The sequence below is a fragment of the Mytilus californianus genome, unplaced genomic scaffold (assembly GCF_021869535.1).
Source record: "Mytilus californianus isolate M0D057914Y unplaced genomic scaffold, xbMytCali1.0.p SCAF_25, whole genome shotgun sequence".
Classification (NCBI taxonomy): domain Eukaryota; kingdom Metazoa; phylum Mollusca; class Bivalvia; order Mytilida; family Mytilidae; genus Mytilus; species Mytilus californianus.
In genome coordinates this window covers 1,802,268-1,824,386 of record NW_026262674.1, presented here as the reverse complement: position 1 = coordinate 1,824,386, position 22,119 = coordinate 1,802,268, and the positions used below count along the sequence as shown (strand labels likewise).

General features: G+C 32.3%; 1 protein-coding gene across 1 annotated transcript; it reads right to left on the bottom strand.

Moving 5' to 3' along the window:
* Positions 1–2,136: 2,136 nt before the first annotated feature.
* LOC127732474 (aminopeptidase N-like) lies at positions 2,137–22,049 on the bottom strand. Its single transcript, XM_052241512.1, has 12 exons — positions 22,024–22,049; positions 21,053–21,538; positions 19,201–19,356; positions 16,423–16,540; positions 14,566–14,686; positions 13,303–13,457; positions 10,576–10,689; positions 8,717–8,851; positions 6,856–6,921; positions 4,631–4,696; positions 3,567–3,754; positions 2,137–2,242 (listed from the first exon to the last, which is right to left on the bottom strand). The coding sequence occupies exons 1-12, from the start codon at positions 22,047–22,049 to the stop codon at positions 2,137–2,139; spliced, it is 1,737 nt and encodes a 578-aa protein (XP_052097472.1).
* Positions 22,050–22,119: the final 70 nt, after the last annotated feature.

Sequence of the window (22,119 nt, the reverse complement as noted above, 5' to 3'; positions counted from 1 at the left end):
TCATGAAACATCAAATACATAAATCACCCTTTCGAAGGGAGGCAAATGAACCCAAATTTTTGTACCTTACCCAACTCTACTTTTATTTTATTTGACAATCAAAATTTCTTCTCTTTGTGTGTTCTGTTAGGTGTTCATCAGCTCAATAACAAGTTTGTGTTTCTATCAAGCGTAAGTCAAACAATGATCAACAAAAAGTATTTTCAAGTGTCCAGAGGACAAGATGTTTTACAACACGAAGAACGGAGTGAAACGAGTATGAAAAATTAATGATGAACAACTTATTTATGTAGTATATAAACACGAATCTCACCAAATTTGTAGCTTTGTAGACTTGTTTTCTAAAAAATAACACAAAAGTCGGTGGACGGGCAAATTGTGAATACGTTTATTTATTTTCATTTTAATATATATTTAAATCATTGATGCTCTTCATCTTCTTATTTTATTTGATCTTTTAAATTATGTTGATTCGATGGTCATTAATAAGTATTTTGTAGACCAAAAGCGAGTCTGGCGTACAAAATTTAATCCTGGTATCTGTGATGAGTTTATTTATACTATATTTTAAACCATGCATTTTATTGTTTTTAAGACCCCACTTGTTTGCTTTGCTAAGCATATTGTAAAGTCTGAACTTTTCTATATTAGCAATTAACCAAGGTTGGTTTTCATTGTTTACATGTGAGCCATGATATTGTTTTATATTGACTGCATATTTTTATTAGCCCTCTGGAATGATGTCTCTGAAAGGTGTTGAGAATATACTTTGTGATCTACAATTATATACAAGAATATAATGTACCGTATGATCCATCTTTAGTTGAACTATAAGTTTTCCCCAGTTGGCCTCCGGGTAATTTACTCTATAGAATCCATACTGTTTTATATTTCCTATAAACCAGTCATTCCCACTTATTACTTCTGATAGTGAAACTGAAAATAAAAGTAGGTAATCTATCAATTAACACGAGTTTTATCGCCCTCAAATTTAACCGGGCTGAAGTACGTTCACTATTTACTTTTCAATTTTCACTATTCAAAATTCATTAATACAGTCATGTAAAAGTGAACTGTGTTTTTTTTACTATTCACTATTCAAGTTTATTCAAATCGAATAACTTTGATATCTACTTGTTCTGTTTTGTAATAATTGTTTCAATTCGATTCAAATTCTATCAGCTCTAGTATTATAGTATTAAGGTTTTAAGAGACAGGATATTTTTTTTGCCCTCCTTTCATCTAAAATTATTTATTTTTGACTTATAACTGCACTTGATTGACAAAACAGTTAGCAAAGACATCTAGGGATCACATACGGTATACAATAATTGGAAACCCAAATTGGATGATGTTTGATATTGTGTATAAATAACGGAAATATATTTGATGATTGATTTGTTGATTGATGTTTATCGCCACTTTCAACACTATTGTGTTGTTTTGTGGCGGCAAGTTTTTATTTGTTGAGGAAGCCGGAATACGCGGAGAGAACAGCAGACCATTGGTAGTAAAAATGACAATCATAGTCAATTAAGATTAGAGTCGTGTGCAACTGACACGTGCGGGATTCATACTCACAACCTCAGTGTTGACAGGCTAGTGATACAATAGGTGAACTACTTAGACAACTCGGCCACCGAGGCTTCAAAAATATTTTTGGAAATGGGGGCGCAAACTTATTTTTTTTTAGGTAAAATTATCAAAATATTCTTTATTAAACTGAGGACAACCCATGCTTTGCAAATTTTAAGGGGAGAGGGGGCACGCCCTTCACGTCCCCGCCCGAATCAGCCCCTGTAGGGCTCATACGATTTGATGAATCAACATTACATGAACAGACACCATCTATGGTATGTATGACGAAAATGATTCGGATATTTGATTTGATATATTATTTTGATGTTCTTTTCTAACGTAAAATACAAATAAAGGAAAATATTATAAATACCGAACTCCAAGAAAAATCCAAAACGGAAAGTCCCTTATTAAATGGCAAAATCAAAAGCTCAAACACACCAAACGAATGCAAAACACTGTCATATTCCTGACTTGGTACAGTCATTTCTCTATGTTGAAATGGTGGATTAAACCTGGTTTTATAGCTAGCTAAACCTCTCGAATATACCTCTTATACTAACCATCTGTTCCGTCTTTTCCCATCCAGATTATATCAGCCTCGTTCTGGTTAAAATCTTTACTACTTCGGGTTGTAAATGTGAAAGGTATTTCCCATTTATACCTGGAAAAGTATTATACTAATATAAGTTTAAAATTATTGTGGCTGATACAAAGCAGAAATGAATAGAAGGAGAAGTGAGATAAATATCAATTCAGTCTTAACGCAACTGTTACAAGACAAGTTAACAGAAATATAATTCAAGATCATAAAAAATAAATACGAATGAAACCAAGCTGAAAAGGTGCCTAAATAATGTATGACAAGATTAACTGTAAAACCATTTGTTTTACAGCGGTATACTACTGTTGCCTTTATTTACCATTCGAACAAAAAGTAAATATGATAAATAATAACGGTACTATTTGTCCCCTCCACCTTTGGAGAAGTTGAAGCTCGTGCACACGAACATATTTGCGTATGGGTTTAATAAAAAGACAGTATTTTACTGCATATTTTTATTTTTATTTACACAACCTTCAAATTTACAAAGACGCTCTACATTCGAATGGTTGTCATCCATATAGCTATATGTCCATTGCAAGACAATGTTGTCGCTTGATTATTGATAAGACATACTAACATTCATAGACATATACATGTTTATAAGATTAATCATCAAAGAAGTCCCTTCTCTTTTCCACGAATATGACATCATCAAGTTTGTACTAACATGAACAACACGACGGACCAAAAACGTGCATCAATATCTACTTTCCCCTCCGGAACACCTGCGATCAGTCCTGTTTTTGTTGGTGTTCGTGTTGCTAGGTCATTACTTTTCTATATTGTGTTTTGTAGACTGTCGTTTTTCTTTTCGTCAGTTTTTGTTATTTGACATGGCGTTGAAAAAGTTGCCACATGTGGAGCAGAATCTGCTTACCCTTCCGGAGCACCTGAAATCACCCCCAATTTTTGGTGGTTCGTGTTGCATAGTCTTGAGTTTTCTATGTTGTGTCATCTGTACTATGTTTGTCTGTTTGTCTTTTTATTTTTGGCCATGGCGTTGTCAGTTTGATTTCGATCTGTGAGTTTGACTGTCCCTCTGGTATCTTTTGTCCTTCCTTTGTCTTCCACTTATGATTTTGAGTGTGACTTTGGTATCTTCTACCTCCTTGTTGGCTAGTTGTTATGTATCATACTTGTTTTTCTAATTTATTGTTGATTGTTTTGTAAATAGAACGGCCGTTGGTTTTCATGTTTCAATCAACTTACATGTTGGAACCCTTATTTCTTACTATATGGTATGGGATTTTCTCATTGTTGAATGCCGTACGTTGACCAATAGTTGTAACCAACTACGTCATTATGTCTTTAATTGATATTTGTCTATGCAACAGTCATACTACATCTTCTTATGTTTTGTTATTAAATTATAGAAACTTACCCGAAAGATGAGTTATATGTTCCAGGATCAGTAGCTTTTTTATCCTGAAGATACCTTGATTGACTGAGTTTTATGTTATTTCCTATTCTTTCCATGAAAACTGTTGGGTAGTTCATTTGCAACGTCCAGGTGTCCATTATTCTTTTAACATCATGAACCTTTTGTGGCTTACCATCTATCATACTTTGCTATATGAAAATATAAACATATTTGTTATCAGCTCTTCAACTATATTAAATGCTTAATGATATGCAAATCAAACTATTTTGCAAATTTGATAGAATGATTGTTGGACCGACTTTAGTCATTTCGATAGGTACCAACTGTGCTCCAAATGATACAACAAACATAACAAACAGAATCAATTTATGAACTGATAATTTAATTTTGGATGTAACGCGTCTTCTGATTGGCTGACTTTGTTTTGTTTATCAGCTCATAGACAAAATTTTGTCATGTGACCGTGACGTAATCAACGTTTGTTTCAAGGTTTACTACGGTTTAAAATGGAATTTAGAATTAAATTATAAGAAATGACTGTAATATTTTTTCTGTCTATTCGAAATAACATAAAACATGTGGTGCACACTTTAAAATAACCCGCGTAGTATTTCAGTGTGCACCACATTTTTGATGTTATTCTTCATAGACAGAAAATATATTACAGTCATTCCTTAAATAATGATGGCAGAGCAATATATGCTTACCTTTCAAGATAAATTGGGATCCTTGAACTTAATGGTGCCTTTATTTTCCCCATTACCTCTCCTAAATCTTCTTTTGGAATGCCTTATCATGAATTGTTATCGATGATATAATGTATTACCCCTCTTTTAACTTCATGGTATTTTATATGTGTAATGATATCACAACCTTATTTCCTTTAATGCAAGAATGTCCGATATGTGTCATACAAAAAAAAAGAAGAAAAAGAAAATTGAAAGACAAGTGATATCTTGGTTAATCATTAATAATTGAATGTTTTTGAGTAAGAGGAAAGTGTTCAACCGATGTTTTGAATCAACGTGAACGGCGAGCATAGTTAAAACAAATGTATTTCTTACTCTTCCTAAAGCATCCCACAGATCATCATGTGCTGCTACACCGTATACTCTTTCTGTAATATATAGCTAAAACGTAAAATAAAAACATGTGTTATGCAAATTCAATTATGAGATTGGGGAGGGGGGTCAAAATCATTATTTGATTGCAAATGACTGACATGAGCAAATCCGATACAAAACGTGTGTTATGCACATTAATTTATCTTTCGGTTTTTTTTGTTCAGTTACGAAATTTGTTCTGTATAATTTTTTTTTAGAAACATCCTACTCAGACTTTATAAAACGACAACAATGTCTGAGCAGAAAGTTAATGAACCAGAGTTATGACAAAGGATGTTGTGTCCTTTTTTTAAAAACGTTCATCGGAAGATACCAAGAACTTTTTGATAGATATTCTGTATCAACTTCACAAATAATGCATAAAACTGTCTTGAAGTATAGATTCTAGGCAATGACGTTGTTTATCATTTCAATTACGTGTTTTATTGGGTTTTTTTTTATTTGTCTTTGTATATTTCTAACCTGTACTGTTTAGTCCATTTTTTGTAATATACTTTTTGCGTGGCTCGGTATTTATACACCGCGTCATTGTGTTATAGTGCTATGGTCATCTTTGTATTCTTGTCTTTCATTTTTGCTTTGTCTATAGAGTGTCTATATTCGATTTTGTTTTTCTTTGTTGAAATAGTTATTGGTTTTATAATGATTAAGATTACAATGTTGACTTCTGTAATCCAATTTTTGACATTTTTACCTATAATGTCTGTTTGTTTTGCTCACATATTGTTGTCAATATAATTGAATTCTATGCGATTGCCATACAAGTGAGAGGTATAGCTAGCTATAAACCAGGTTTAATCCACCATTTTCTACATATGGAAATGCCTGTACAAGTCAGGAATATAACAGTTGCTTTCCATTCGTTTGATGTGTTTAAGTTTTTGATTTTGACATTTTATAAAGGACTCCAATTTGAATTTTCCATGGAGTACGGTATTTTTGTATTTTACAATTTTTTCCTACAAAGAAGAAAATATTTTCATGAATTTAATTCTTTTAAATTTTGTTATATCAAGGATGATAATCAAATAATCTAGGCTTATAAAGGAATGTAAATGATCTATTAAGTTATAAAGCAATTTTCTTTCTGAAAGCACATTATACATTGTTATAAAAGCTATCTGCTCAAGTCAAGTTTGAAATTTCATCATTTAGAGTTCTTTCTATTCACACATTAGTGCTTTTTTCCATGTTAAATTTTTAACAAATATGACAGTTTTGCACAACCTGTAGCTTGAAAATCATGAAGATAGCTCGTTGTGACCCATACAAATTATTATGCTTTTGAAAATAGCACCATTGCATGCAAATGTTTACAAAGTATGAACACAATTATATCGTTCTTAATTTGAACCAGCAAACCCCATCTATCTTAAAGTATTGATATGCTAACTACTATGTATGTGGGTTTTTTTGTTAGATTTACAATAATTTAATTAATGAAAGATAAAAGATTCTATTTAATTAATAAAATGGATTTTTAAATATACAGATTTAACACCTACTGTAATCATTTTTTTATACTGTCTATTGCTTTTGTTCTCTAATGAGAATTATCCATCAGAAACAACTAATTATTTATTCTGTAAGAACCAATTCCAATTCCAATGACTCCGCAACAGTCACAAAACAAAATAACGATATACATAAATAAACTGCACAAAGTGACGATTGGTCCTATAAAGAAGATAAGGTTTTGGACAACCGCTGTAAATAGGTGTTACGGACAGACTAACGAAGACTGACTCTTTAATCTCCATTGTGTTCGAAGCGCTTTCCTGGAAATATCGTCATCAAGAAATCTCCAACCTGAACATGTTAAAGTTAGGGTTACACACTTTGCATGAATCCTTAGATTATTTCGTTTTACAAAATCTATGCGGGTAAATGGTAATAAGATAACAAAAAACAAAGGTAATATTTCAAAAATAACTCTATACCGATATAATTGAACTGTTGTTTGTTTTTCTAAAATTGTTTGATTATAAACAAGGTAAGAAGATTGTAAGAACTTAATAAAGAACACATGCCACATACATTATAGAAATTATTCGTAAACATATATTGTGCAATCGGCATACCTTGGATGAATCAGGTACCCTCCTTCGACCGTATCGACCGAAGCACTGACATCGATGTTTATATTAGAGATTAATTATGCTCACCTGTAGACCTCTTTGGAATGTTTCGTCACCCAAAAAGAATTGCATCATTCTTATAATAGATCCACCCTGAAAAGTCATAAAAAATTAAATGTTCATATGATTCGTCTCAAACAAGAAATTTTGATTATATTCTTTTTTATTATATATCTTAATATTGCATAACTATACAAAAAACCTTAAAATATACTTAAGGTCTAAAAAAGACTTAACGTTTTTATAATCAGACATTACAGGTAGTTTTCAGATTATTATATCTTGTTCTCACTAAAACTCATTTCATAACAAATAAAGATTCTAATGTAACTGATTTATATCGATTAATCTGATTGTACAACGTCAAGTGTGGAATTTTCAATAAAGTACCTGTCTGGAAAATGAGAAACGCCGACGTTTTGAATTCTTGAATTTATTAATATTTAATATTTTTTATTGTAAAACAAATCTTGTTTGCAATCTCAACATCTTTGTCTATTCTTTTTCATGTTAGGTCGCGTTTTTGAAATAAATTGTCATTTACTTTACCTAACAGTTGTCAATGGAGAATTATTGAATCGTTACTTAACATTTAAAGAGGTTTTATTCCGTACTTATCAACTACTCTAAACGAGAGGCGAGAGATGATTGATGGCTAGGAAACGTCCAGTGGGAAATAAAATACATATTCCGGATGAGAGCATGTTAATGAATTATGAATATTTACCTTGCTTTGTATTAGACCAACACGCTGAACCGCATTGTTAACGTGCTAGTTTTTGAGATGACAGTCCACAGGAGGACATGTAACCCTATCCCGACACATTATTCTGACTTCGAGTCGACCTGTCTTTGCTTTACTCCTTAATGCCTCGTTCTGAGCGAAAAAGCAATTAACAATTTTAAAGTCTTTAGTGGGACTCGTCAGGGTTCGAACCAACGAACTCCTGCAATCGTCGCGAACACGCTACCAAGAGACCACTGAGGTGGTTTAGAGGCGAAAGATACTAAAGGTACATTCCAACTCATTAGTCAAAAATTGAAAACTGACAATACCATGGCAACAAAATGAAAACGACCGAAAGACAAACAACACCAACAACCACACCAACCACTTTTTGTGTTTGGCTGTGCATGTACAGTTTTTGTGTCATGGATGAATACCCCATATCTTTTCTATTAAACAACAGTAAAGAAAACACAAAATGGACAACCAAACACTGAGCAACACGAATCTCATCAAGAAACAGGGGTGATCTCATGTAATCTGGAAGAGTAAGAAGATCCTGCAATGTTAAAAAAATGAAATCGCCATTTCACAAGTTTTTCGATTGTCAACCTAAATTGATTGAGATTCTCGGCAGCCGACTTGTTTGAGGTCATCTACAATGATCACTAGCTTGTCAAGATTGAGGTTGTGAGTTCGAACCCCGTCGATCGAAGGTGTCTCCGACTCTTATACTAATTGAATAGGATTGCCAGTTTTCCTGCTGAAGTACGGTTGTTTTCTCCGGGTACCCCGGCTTCCTCTGACAATAAAAAAAAGCCACCTTATGAGACAATAAAAAATGCCGAAAGTGGCGCTAAACATTATTAATCAATCAATTTAACTTACTCGATTGATCGTTACAATGTTTAAGTTTCTAATCAAGTGATTGTTTAAATGTGCAATAGAAAAATCATAGTCAAATATATCAATATGAAATCGATGATGGTTTTTGTTATGTTCCTGGTTTTGACAATTACAATTACATGAGACTTTTGAATAAAATCACGTGTGAGGAACGAATAGCAAAATATACTTATACAGAGCATTATTGTAACACCTTTATATTCCAACATAGTGAAGTATCTTTATTTTCATAGATGGTTACATATTGATAAATACCTTTTCGTAGGAAATAGTATCAAATATTTGGAAAATTTCATCTGGATTAGAAACAGGAACATATACTGGATGTGAGGAAACTAGTCCATCAAAGCTCAAAGCCTTATGAACACTTTTGACCACAAAATGGTCGAGCTACAAAATAGATGCATAGATATACTGAAACCGAATCTGCTTTGCAATTAGTCCAAATGATTAAGCTGTGGTTTAAAAAATAAAAAAAAAAATAACTTTTACAAAAAGCAAAGATCGTAGTTCGAAAAAAATATGGATGAAAACCTGATTTAAAACTTTAAATATTTTGTTATCTGTATAAAAAGTCTTTTATTAATCATTAACACAATAAGGGGTCTAGAGTAATTGTTGATTGAAATATGGATTATATGTTTGAGGTTTTCATTTAAATAACAACAAAGATGGCTTTATCTTTTGTTTGGTACATCTTCTTCTACATAAACAAATCAGTCCAAGTCTTAAAACTTGGAATTTTAAGGGAAGATATCTCAGGATATTTTTTTTTTATTATGCAGCAAGACGGTGAATCCTATCTTGCTTTTTATTCTTTTCTGAACGCTGTCTTGTTATACATGTATCTTAAAATCATATCGTTTGGTATTCAATCTGTTCTTCACGTATTATCCTTACAAAATCTGATAATTTTGCATAACGTACGGCTTGAAAAAGTTCTGTGACCCAAATTAGGCCGTTAGTTTTCTCGTTTTAATTGTTTTACATTGTCATTTCGGGGCCTTTTATAGCTGACTGTGCGGTATGGGCTTTGTTCATTGTTGAAGGACGTACGGTGACCTTTAGTTGTTAATTTCTGTGTCATTTGGTCTCTTGTGGAGATGATATATACTACAAAACATTGATGATATTTATTTACCCCCTGGGGATCTGCCTTAGGCTGAGGGTCCTTCATTTTCAAAGTTTCAACGAAGGTAAAGGATAAAGTGCTTTTTCCTTTTCTATCAATTGATTAATTGATTTTGTCTTCTTTTGAACAATTAAAGTAAAAGATTGTCAGATTAACGATCAATACTCCAAAAAGGCCTCGTCACTTTTTAATACGCTGTGATAGAAAAATATGATATTCTGTCATGAAATATTATTTACAAAGCAAAAGAGACTTTGCTGAATTAACTTTCCTAACAGACAAATTTGGAATGCCATAGAAAAGGCTTTTTAATACGTTAGAAGTAATAAAACAATTAAAGCAAACAGGGACAAGAAATAAAAGAGACTATGAACATTGTCATTAGTTGTCATTAATTTTATCGGAATGTTACTGCTCTCTTTAGTTGCAGCTCTTCATTCGGACTGATCTGCATCTTAACATATTAGATAAACACCTGTCCATTGATTGATGACGTCTACAAGCTAGAATAAAGGTCATTCGAGGTTTTCTGTTTCATTTTTCTTTGACGCTTACTCGGTTATTTTATTCAACTGTGGCATTTAGTGAAATTAATACATTTGAAGTCTCTTTTAAAAGCCATCCGAACTTGCGTAGACCCAAAACAAAAAAAAGACTTGAAATGTGATATAGAAACTTTTCTACGTTGAAGTCTAAATCTTGTCCTCTTAATGTCTGTCGGACTTCTGTGTATTTGCTGAATCTTTTTTGCATAAGTAGTAGCTAGTCGTGGAATGAACTGTATTGTGTTCAAATAAAAATAACATTTTTTATATTCCCAGAGTTTTTCTTTTGTTATTTTTAACAACAAAATCCAAAACAGTTAACAAATCGTACACTCTAGCTACAAATTAACTGTGTTTTCGACGTAACCTACATATAATATATACGTACCTGAATATGTTATAGTAATGATATCATTGCGTTGAAATGTAATATTTACCGCCAGCCAGTCTTTATGTACGAAATCCATTCCAACATATGCTATATAGTTGGCAAAACCTTCATTAAGCCATATATCGTCCCACCATGAGGGTGTCACTAGGTTCCCAAACCACTTCAAAATAAAAATCTAAGATGTGAATAATTGAAAAAACTGTAGATATTTAGTGGATCGTACAATCAATATGTGGTTGCATATAATTTAATTGAAACCCTGTATAGATGCATGTTTACGAAATAAATATTCATATGAATATATATGAAATATTTTGTTTGTATTTAAGATAGAATTATTCGTGTCATTTGTTCATTGTAAGACCAATAAGACACATTCTATTTCATTGTTAGTCCAATGAGACAAATTCTATTTCTTTGTAAGACCAATTTGACAACTTCTATTTCATTGTAAGTCCAATAAGACAAATCCTATTTCATTTTTAGTCCAATGAGACAAATCCTATTTCATTGTTATTCCAATGAGACAAATCATATTTCATTGTAAGAAAACATAGTATTTGGAAAAATCTAGTGTCTTTTATTTTATATTATTCTTTGTATTAAGCTTTTGCTAATGGATTGTATAGAACACATTAGAGCAGATTTGTTTTATCAAATAGATGCTAAAAGAGGGACGAAAGATACCAGAGGGACAGTCAAACTCATAGATCGAAAAAAAAACTGACAACGCCATGGCCAAAAATAATAAAACAAACAGACAAATAATAGTAAAGATGACACAACATAGAAAACTAAAGAATAAACAACACGAACCCCATCAAAAACTGGGGGTGATCTCAGGTGCTCCGGAAGGGTAAGCAGATCCTGCTCCACATGTGGCTATCAAATAGGTGGTCAGTACGGGTGCGTTTGGTTATAACATACACATGTGCTAAACGATGGCTATTACATAAGGGGTCAGTAGTTTACCGATCTTCAAATCTCGTAGATCGATTTGGAAGATGTAAAGTCAAAGTAATGAACAAAAACGGAGTGAATTTCATGAACTCTAAAAGGAGAGAGTAGGGGTGCGTTTGGTTATAACATAAACATGTGGAATTGTTTAACGAGTGTTATAAGATCTCAAAATTAAAAACATTAAATGTGAAAACTAGTTCATTTATTCTTAAATTTATGTCAAAATAATGCATAAAAAAAACGGAGTGAATTTCAGGAACTCCAAAAGGAGAAGTCCTGGTGGGTTGGGTTATAACATAAACATGTGGAATTGTTTAACAAGTGTTATAAGATTTCAAAATTAAAAACATTAGATGTGGAAACTAGTTCATTCATTCATAGATTTTTGTATTTAAGTAGTCTTCAACGATGCACGTTTCCTTTCAAAACATATCGAAAAATGAACATGTGATTTATATTGAACATGATACTAATTGACGGTAGGCTTAGCTTCTTTTGTTACCTATTCTGACATTGGACTCGGAATTTTTTTAAACTGAGTTTTACTGTGCGTATTGCTATGTGTTTTTTTTTTCTTTTTTCTACATTGACTAGAGGTATAGGGGGAGGGTTGAGATCTCACAAAACATGTGTAACCCCGCCGCATTTTTGCGCCTGTCCCAAATCAGGAGCCTCTGGCCTTTGTTAGTCTTGTATGTTTTTTAATTTTAGTTCATTTATATGTTTTGGAGTTTAGTGTGACGTCCATTCTCACTGAACTAGCACACAATTTATTTAAGGGCCAGCTGAGGACCACCTCCGGGTGCGGGATATTTCTCGCTGCATTGAAGACCCGCTGGTGGCCTTCGGCTGTTGTCTGCCCTTTGGTCGGGTTGTTGTCTCTTTGACATATTCCCCATTTCCATTCTCAATTTTATTTTAAAGTCAGAGTAATGTACAAAAACGGAGGGAATTTCATGAACTCTAAAAGGAGCGAGTCCGGGTGCGTTTGGTTATAACATAAATATGTGGAATTGTTTAACGTGTGTTATAAGATCTCAAAATTAAAAACATTAAATGTGAAAACTAGTTCACACATTCTTAAATTTATGTCAAAATAATGCATAAAAAACGGAGTGAATTTCATGAACTTTAAAAGGAGCGAGAACAGGTGCATTTGGTTATAACATAAATATGTGGAATTGTTTAACGAGTCTTATAAGATCTCAAAATTAAAAACATTAAATGTGAAAACTAGTTCATTCATTCTTAAATTTATGTCAAAATAATGCATAAAAAACGGAGTGAATTTCATGAACTTTAAAAGGAGCGAGTACAGGTGCGTTTGGTTATAACATAAATATGTGGAATTGTTTAACGAGTGTTATAAGATCTCAAAATTAAAAACATTAAATGTGAAAACTAGTTCATTCATTCTTAAATTTATGTCAAAATAATGCATAAAAAACGGAGTGAATTTCATGAACTTTAAAAGGAGCGAGTACAGGTGCGTTTGGTTATAACTTAAATATGTGGAATTGTTTAACGAGTGTTATAAGATCTCAAAATTAAAAACATTTAATGTGAAAACTAGTTCATTCATTCTTAAATTTATGTCAAAATAATGCATAAAAAACGGAGTGAATTTCATGAACGCCAAAAGGAGGAGTCCGGGTGGGTTAATTCAAAATAGCCGTTAAACAATACCCGTTAAATGATGACCAATTTGATAATTAAGCTCCTTAGTGTGATTGAAAGCAGACAACGATTGAGATAAGCGAGTGTTTGCCATGTTTTAAGAAAGAAAGAATATCAAGATTTATTTTTTACTGACCATGTGTGCTACTTCATGCGAGACAGCCATTGTAACAAACTGTTTAAAAAACTCTGCTGTATCTAGAGGATCGTACAACATGGCCGACTCTCTGTACACTATCAGTCCCCAGTTCTCCATTGCACCAGCTTCAAATTCAGGAACAGCTATCATATCTTGAAAAGAAAAAATCTTAAACAGCAAACACTATTACTAACGATTTAAAACACGTGCTAGAAAGGTTTCGTTTGAGAAGGGGCAGTAGATTTTGATATATGAAACCCGTTGATTACATGTAATATACATTAATTACTAGAAATACAATAAGCTATGTATTATGATGTATTGGTTGGTTATGTATCTACATACATTTTTCATTTCATTTTGACTGATAAGCACCTTACATTATAAACGTTATCAATTTTTGTTGAAAAAAATAATATATCATTTACCACAATGTGTACTCGTTCTAGACGCGTTTTCCTAGGGTCAAATTCTAGAAGAAAGCAAGTCTACGATACACAAACGTTTGTTTGTTCTAGTCTACCTTTTCTCACACTCCTAAAAGCTTTTTGCTTATCCAACTAGCAACAAATACTCATTAAAGATTGGATAAATAGATCCGACCTTACATATTACAACAATGGTAAGTGTATTACGTTAATACGTCCGGAACATATCCTGACCTAAATTTTAATTTATAAAAATGAAATAAAGTATTCCAAAGTTTGTAGAAAAGGAACTGATGTTTAATAAACTGAATGTGTGAAAGGGGTTCGTTTGGTATTAAAGTGTGAGGATTAATTGACATGAACGGTCATACATATACACCTTACCTAGTTTAGGAAACGAAAATGAATTTGTATGCATATACCACTTACATTTTAAGGAGAGAAATGGGTTCGTATGCATATGCCTCTTACCTTGTTTGGGAAGCGGAAATGGATTCGTATACATATACCTCTTACATTTTAAGGAAGCGGAAATGGATTCGTATGCATGTACCTCTTACCTTGGTTAGGAAGTGGAAATGGGTTCGTATGCATATACCACTTACTTAGTTTAGGAAGCGGAAATTAACTCGTATACATATACCTCTTATCGTGTTTAGGATGCGGAAATGGATTCGTATACATATACCTCTTATCGTGTTTAGGATGCGGAAATGGATTCGTATACATATACCTCTTACCTCGTTTATGAAACTGAAATGGATTCGTATATATATATATATCTTACCTTGTTTAGGAGGCTAAAATTGATTAGTATGAATATACCACTTACCTTGTTTAGAAAGCGGATATGGTGTAGCAAAGTATTCTTCATAGAACGTCAGAATTCTGACACCAACGTCTAAAGCGTATGTTGTTTGATCGATTGCTTCTGGACGAGCCCAAGCTCTGTACTGATAAAAAAGACAATTTGATTTGAATTCCATGTGTTACTAGTATATATAAATAAGATACGTGTATGATTGTCAGTGAGACATTTGAAAAGGAATAACTAAGAGACTGCAAAATTGCACAAACTACCAAATACAGTATCATAATGAGATCTAGTCACTTAGATTGAGATATAAGTAAAAGCTTTACCTTACCCAAAAATAGTTTTTGTACAAAATGTCTCAAAACATGTATTTGGTATTGATGACTGTAGATTGATGTTCAACGTCCAATGCAAATTAATTGTTTCGTCAGGCCGACAACAAGCTAATGTATATTGCTTTTTGAATATGAACCCTGCTTAACGCTTCGTCGAACACAAATTTAAAAGTGTTATTTTAATTTACTAGCACTGGAATGATTACAACTGATGGATGATTGTTAGACCCCGATCGTACATATATCATATACTCAGTATATATATAACATGCTTATCACATATTCTTCTTTCGTATATTTAGAATTATCACAAATGTTTAAACATGGGCAGAAATTCAGAAATAAGCATTATATTTCGCATATTAAATACAAATATAAATATTGAAAAAAAAATACGCAGTTCAAAAGTCCTTTTTATAATGATTTATATTTTAAGAACTTTAGATCTTAATCGGACATGGTGTAACTCTCAAATCACAAAAATGGATAAGGAACATAACTAAAGAAATCTATCTGATGATTCCACACCATGTCTACTCCTATTTCGCTCCGTTTTTTTAGTTTTTCATGTAGTGTTTTGTAATTTTTTGTCTTTTACAGAACAGGATCTGCTTACCCTTCCGGAGCACCAGAGATCAACCTCGGGTTTTGTTGGGGTTCATGTTGCTCAGTCTATATATTTCAATGTAGTGTTATTGTTATGTAGACTGTTATTTGTGTTAGAGGTAATGTTAAATCAATGGCATCTTTCTGTCATATCAACGTTTTTATTTAGATATGTCCACATATAAATTACAATACTTTCTATATAGCTTGTTTATTGGTTTATTATTATATATGTCGATATCTTGGATGAGTTTTGTATCATTTTGTGAAAACAGCTGTTATTAAAACTGAATAATTAAACAAACGTGTCATTTTATGTATTGTCTTCCTTTTTACCCATTAAAAAGTAAAATCACAAAAATACTGAACTCCGAGGAAAATTCAATCGGAAAGTCCCTAATCACATGGCAAAATCAAATGACCAAACACATCAAACGAATGAACAACAACTGTCATATTCCTGACTGGATTTGAATGGTGGATTGAACCTGGTTTTATAGCGTTAAACCTCTCACTTGTACGACAGTCTCATCAAATTCCGTTATATTTACAACGATGCGTGAACAAAACAGACATAATAAATAAAATAGTCAAAATATGGGTACAGCAGTCATCACTGTGTTACAATCTCAAAACAAAAAATGATGACAGTAAAGCTCAATTTGAATAACATTGTCGTAAAATATAACATTCCAGTTCATTTTGTAGAGAACATAGCTGTTTGTTTTTCGTGCTTTAATGTATACACATTGTTTTTGAAATTCAAGGACTTAAGTTCTGGAATTGTTAAAGTTAAAGTCAGGCAGATAAAAAAACTACCTTAAGTTAGATCGGCACATCCCGATTATTCTATTCCAGCAGTTATATATTATCATTTACACTAACAAACGGAAGAACGAGTTTAGATTTATTGACATTTTACAGAAATACTTACTAATAAATTATTAGCAGTTGTTTCTTCTTTGAATGTGAAATCACAAACAATGAAAGCTAATAAGTAAGTTGACATCAACGGCGTAACTGCATAATGATCTGCCACCCAGTCGTTGGCTCTTAAATAAAAACAGAGCGAAATTGATTTAAAAAAACGTTTTAACTTGTTTCGTGAAATATATCAGAATTAGTTTTTTTTAGATCATAATTATGCCAAGTTTATGTTTTCTTTCATTTCTTTCCTGCTTTTTGTTTCATCATCGTGTCCTTCGTGTTCCCTAGATTTAATATTAAGAATTTTTTTTAACATGGACAGCCTTTTTTAGTTGTAGTTAATATTAATTTTATACATAGTTCCATAACTCAAAAATACTTCGAGTAAACTGTTATACCTTTCAAAATCATTCCTATGTGAAAAATAAAGAAATGTAAACGATGCTTTAAATACACTCATCACAGATACCAGGACTAAACATTTGTACGCCAGTCGTACGTTTTGTCTCCAAAAGACTCAGTGACGCCGAATAACAAAAGTTAAAAATCACGAATAAATTACGGCGGAACATTGAAGACCCAATAACAAAACACAAACTGCCTTTTAAAAACAAAAACAAAAATATCAAAACAAATACTAAAGAGATTGGAAGACACCAAATTGATATTCAAACTCATAAGTCAAATACTAACTGACAATGCCATGAAAAAAAACCCAAAAACGACTAAGAGATAAACAACAATTTGCAAAACACAACATAACATAACAAACTAAAGACTAAGCAACACGAACCCTAAAATCCCGGTGGATGATATCAAGTGCTCCGTAAGGGTAAGCAGATCCCGTTTCACATGTGCTCCCTTCAATTCGCTCATGTAAGTACAACATCGGTTATGAGTCTAATTTGGTGATATTACATTTCAAGTAAAAGAGGACTTGATTGTGGTTACGACAATTAGAACATATCCGTCGCTATCTAAGAAACAGATATTCAATAACGGCAAATCAATTCGTGATGGCGTCTATAAGTTTTTCAAAGGGATGACTTCAACTTCACCACTTGAAACTCTTTGTTATATAGCTTCCATGTAAGCAATATTTCTCTGCAATCACAGCGAAAACTGTGACTTAAAGATATTGATAATGAGAACTTCACAAGACTTTCAATTAGTTAGTAAATGCCACAGACCTATTGTTTTAAAATATACATATACATTACATTTTATTCAACTTATACAGGTTTTATTGTGTGAATATCAATCCTAAATTACAATTATATTACGAATAATCTCTACTTTCATGTATTTTCTGGACCAGATAGTTGGTGAACATTCACCATGCAGTATATATATATATTAGTAAATATTTCTGTATGTGTTGTGTACTTATCTTAAATGCATTTTTGTTTCTTGACAAATAGATTTTTTATACTTTTTTTTTGGTGTCTTTTTATGGTATTTCGTTTTTTTCTGAATATTTTTCGCCTCAGTTCGGGATTGATGTCGACTATAAGCTTAAAAGCTATTGCAACGATTCGTTCATTTTATCATTAGTAACATTAGTAAATGCAGTTTAGTCTTACACGGTCTTTTTTTTTTATCTTAAGGTGGTACCCAACACCTTGACTAATATTAATTTGGCTCGTTTAATTTTCATAAAATTTTGACAAAATGTCTACTTTGACCCTTTGACAAAAATATAAAAATTTCAAAAAATTTGAACCAACCACTTTATCAGAAAAATTTCGTTGGTTATATAGCAGTTTGACAAACACTAATTTTGATCATTGAGAAGCTTAATATTTCCTTAACAATACAACGTAATTAAAACGTTTAGCTGATTTTTACAGAGTTATCTCCCTGTAGTGTTAGGTACCACCTTAACTGTATCTGAAAATTATGAACAATAAGTTATTTAGATATGTTTTTTCTGTCAATTTTCAGACTAATCCCCTTCGATAAATTCGGTGCTATTCAGACATTTACGTGCAGTCAATTCAATTCGGTCTTGATGTGTACAGGTAAATAACAACTGCTGAATAGTCTGAGCATAGATTGAACAGATCTTAAATGACTGAAAGCGATCTGTCTAAACAGTACTGAATTAACCACCTTTAAATCTGAAATTAACTGATAGATTGACATGACTGGAGAGACCAAGGATACATTCAAACTTCTACAAGACACTCCATACATAACACATTTAAATGACCGAACAACACGAACTCCACCAAAAACTGAGGTCGATTAACCTATCGTATATGTATCACGTGATATATATGAATCTAAATTATCTATATTAAGGATGTTCGCTACTCTGTTTCAAAATAACAAGCATTTTAAAAGACTGTTATAAATTGATGGTATATGAATGAAGCAACTAATAAAGCAGAAAAAAATGAAGGGTCCGTGTGCTTGTTTTCGAGATATAAGCCTTTGAAAATTTGGCAGGAAATGATTCTCTCTAGATTTTTCATACATTTAACATAGGCACCTTTTTTCTTTCAAAAACAATGAAAAAGTAATAAGGATTTTAAAAGATTTTCAAATATGGCTTTTTAAACTATATGTAATAAAATTATGAAAAGAAAAGTAGGGGTTAGTGGACAAAATTATTTAATGGCCAAGCATGGATAAAACAAGAGGATTCCGAAAATCCGGCAAAAATTCAAAAACAAGAGGAGCAAACATCCTTTAGAGGTTATAAATGCTGTTGTTTGGCTACTGTTTCATTGAAGACTATCATACATCTTTCTTTTAAAAATAGAAAGGAATAAAATCTTACAAATCTTTGGATCGGATTTGGTTCATATTCGACAAGGAAATCAAGTGTTTTTTTCTGATAAGAGTCACACTGAATTTCGCTTTTACAGCTGGTTCATCAAAACACGGGAAGGCTTTTCTTGCATCTGTTGCCTGCATCTGTGTTGTGGCAATATAACTGTTAAATACATAATGAAAAAATATACAATTATTGACAATACAAGAAAAATCATTATTTTGATTGGTTCACGGCATCTGTACATTATATCTTTATTTCAATTATGTTGAAAAAAATTGAAAACAACACGTTTAATAATTTCATGCGTCCGAAGAGCTTTTCTGGATTAACCTTTGAAATCCGAGGATGTATAAGTACCCAAACAGTTGAAGAGCTATATGACAAAAATACCTAAAATAAATATCCAAATTCATCTAATGTCAATTTTGCCTGAGGGAGTTGAAACCTTAGTTTCTTAATAAATTCAAAATTTAAAAACGGACAATTTTAGAAAAGTTTGTTAAATCATGTCAGTACCGAAGTACTGACTACTGAGCTGATGATACCCTCGGGGACTGATAGTCCACCAGCAGAGGTATCGACCCAGTGAGTAAAAAATTGAAAACAACACGTTTAATAATTTCATGCATCCGAAGCGCTTTTCTGGATTTACCTTCATCAGGAACGCTCAAGCCAAACATTTGAAATCCGAGGATGTATAAGTACCAAAACCGTTGAAGAGCTATATGACAAAAATACCTAAAATAAATATCCTTGTGTGATTTCATAAAGTCCACAATATATCTATATTTCAATTATGTTGATTGTTATGAATAACTTTAATACAAGCCATCTAATGTACATCTACTAAGATGCATATTGACTGTATACCAGATAAGATTCATATTGACTGTATACCAGATAAGATGCATATTGACTGTATACCAGATAAGATGCATATTGACTGTATACCAGATAAGATTCATAAATATGATACAGCTGAATATAAAATGTACATCTGTTGAGATGCATATAAACTGTACATCTGTAAAAATGTATATGAACTGTATATCTGTAGAAATGGTGCTAATGGTTGTATCTTAATAGATATTGTCGTAATATTAAGTATAAATATGTATTCACAGATCCACCGTCAGTTAAAAATGCGTCTCAACAGATTCGCAATTTATAAACTTTTTAAGAGATGATGTACAATCTACATGCATTTCTAAATATGTACAGTGTATTTATTCATATATCTTAAGAAAATATACAGGGTATATAGAAGAGTGAATGAAAACAGGGAATGTGTCAAAGAGACAACAGCACGATCAAAGAGCAGAAATTATCCCAAGGCCGCCAATGTCTTTAATACAGCGAGAAAATCACGCATCCGGAGCTGTGCTTCAGTCGGCCCTAGACTAACAAAGACTAAGGGTTCCTGACTTGGGACAGGCGCGAAAATGTGACGTAGTTAAACAAGTTTTATACCCTCCCCTATGCCTCTAGCCAATGAGGAATATACAATCACACAGCAAAACGCACAGTAAAACTCAGTTTAAAAGAAGTCTGAGTGAGATGTTAGAATAGGTAACAGACGAAACTAAACTAGAATACAATGACAAACATGACTTAAAAAAGGACTTCTAGCTGTTACTGATGTGCCAGTTCCAGACTTCAATTAAATTGAATGAAAGATTATGTCTCCATATGAAAATCACGCACAATACCACCCGTTAGCGGTTTAGCATCATACAATCCTAAATTATACGAGAAAAACATTTAAGATGAGTATATGAATCTTGACAGATAAACATCAAGATTGCTTGTACTGAAGTAACTGTGTATACTGTTTAAACTTCAAATGTTCACTTACATTGTATCATTTCCACGTTGGTATGAACTTTGATAAAATCCAGCCAGTTTAGAAAGTAAAAGTCCACGGAACTCAATGTAAACAGAATAAGTCGATCCGCCCACTAATTGTGTATTTGTTTTCAAAATCAGGAACTGATTGACAGTATCAAATTCTATTGTTGGAATAATTGTATTTTGTCTAGGTGCTAATGGTTGTATCTTAATAGAACTTGTCGTAATATTAAGCTGATTGCTGTGCAGAACGATTTCGTTTGTTGACTGTCTGCATTCCATTTCAATCGTAACTTTTCCAACGAAATAGAAGTCTGCTGGATTTGTGTCATATATAAAAGGTTGTAGTTCAAGTTCATATAAAATTGGATATAGATTAAGCGGCAAACGAACATTTCCGCCACCAGGCTGCGTTGTATTCACTGTTGGAGTTGTAGGTGAAGATGGAGTTGTAGTTGAAGATGGAGGCCAAGTAGGTTTCCATGGTCTATAGCTATCATATTGTGAAGTTCTGCTACCTGCAAGCAAGTCTATGCTGATCGATATCGTATGCACATGTGTTAAACAATTGAAATTGATGAAATGATGAAAGCATATGAAATGTTGTTTGGACTTGTTTGTCTTTTTGTTCTTTTTCTACTCTTTGCCATTGTATTTTTGTTTATTTCCTACTTATTAGTTTTAAATATCCCTTTTGTACCTTCCGTCTCATTTCTTAAATTATGATTGTACATTTTAAAACGCTGAAAGCAGAGTGAAATTCGAAAAGATACTTCGATAGCGAAAGGTTAACAAAAAGATAAGAATTACTTAATTTTCGAATAAAAAATGTCTTATGTTCTTCTATAAAAAAATATTTAGAACTGAATAAATTTTATTTTTATATAATAACTGGTATGTTATCAATTTGAAATTTTGGTCGGAGTACAACAAAACCAATATAACAATGTTCCTTTTGTTCCGAAAGCTGAATCCTACTTGTTAATCATCCAAACCTGAAGCATCTGGTGATTTATGTTTTTCTAAACTCAACTTAATCCTTCAAATATAAGTTGAACATGGATTGATACACCA

Excerpts from the sequence above, each read along its gene's own strand:
- LOC127732474 (XM_052241512.1), bottom strand. The coding sequence starts at position 22,049 with ATGCTTCAGGTTTGGATGATTAACAA. Across the intron at positions 19,357-21,052 it reads CAACGTGGAAATGATACAAT|TTATATTGCCACAACACAGA; the intron begins GTAAGTGAACAT and ends TGTATTTAACAG. Across the intron at positions 8,852-10,575 it reads TACATAAAGACTGGCTGGCG|CTCGACCATTTTGTGGTCAA; the intron begins GTAAATATTACA and ends TCTATTTTGTAG.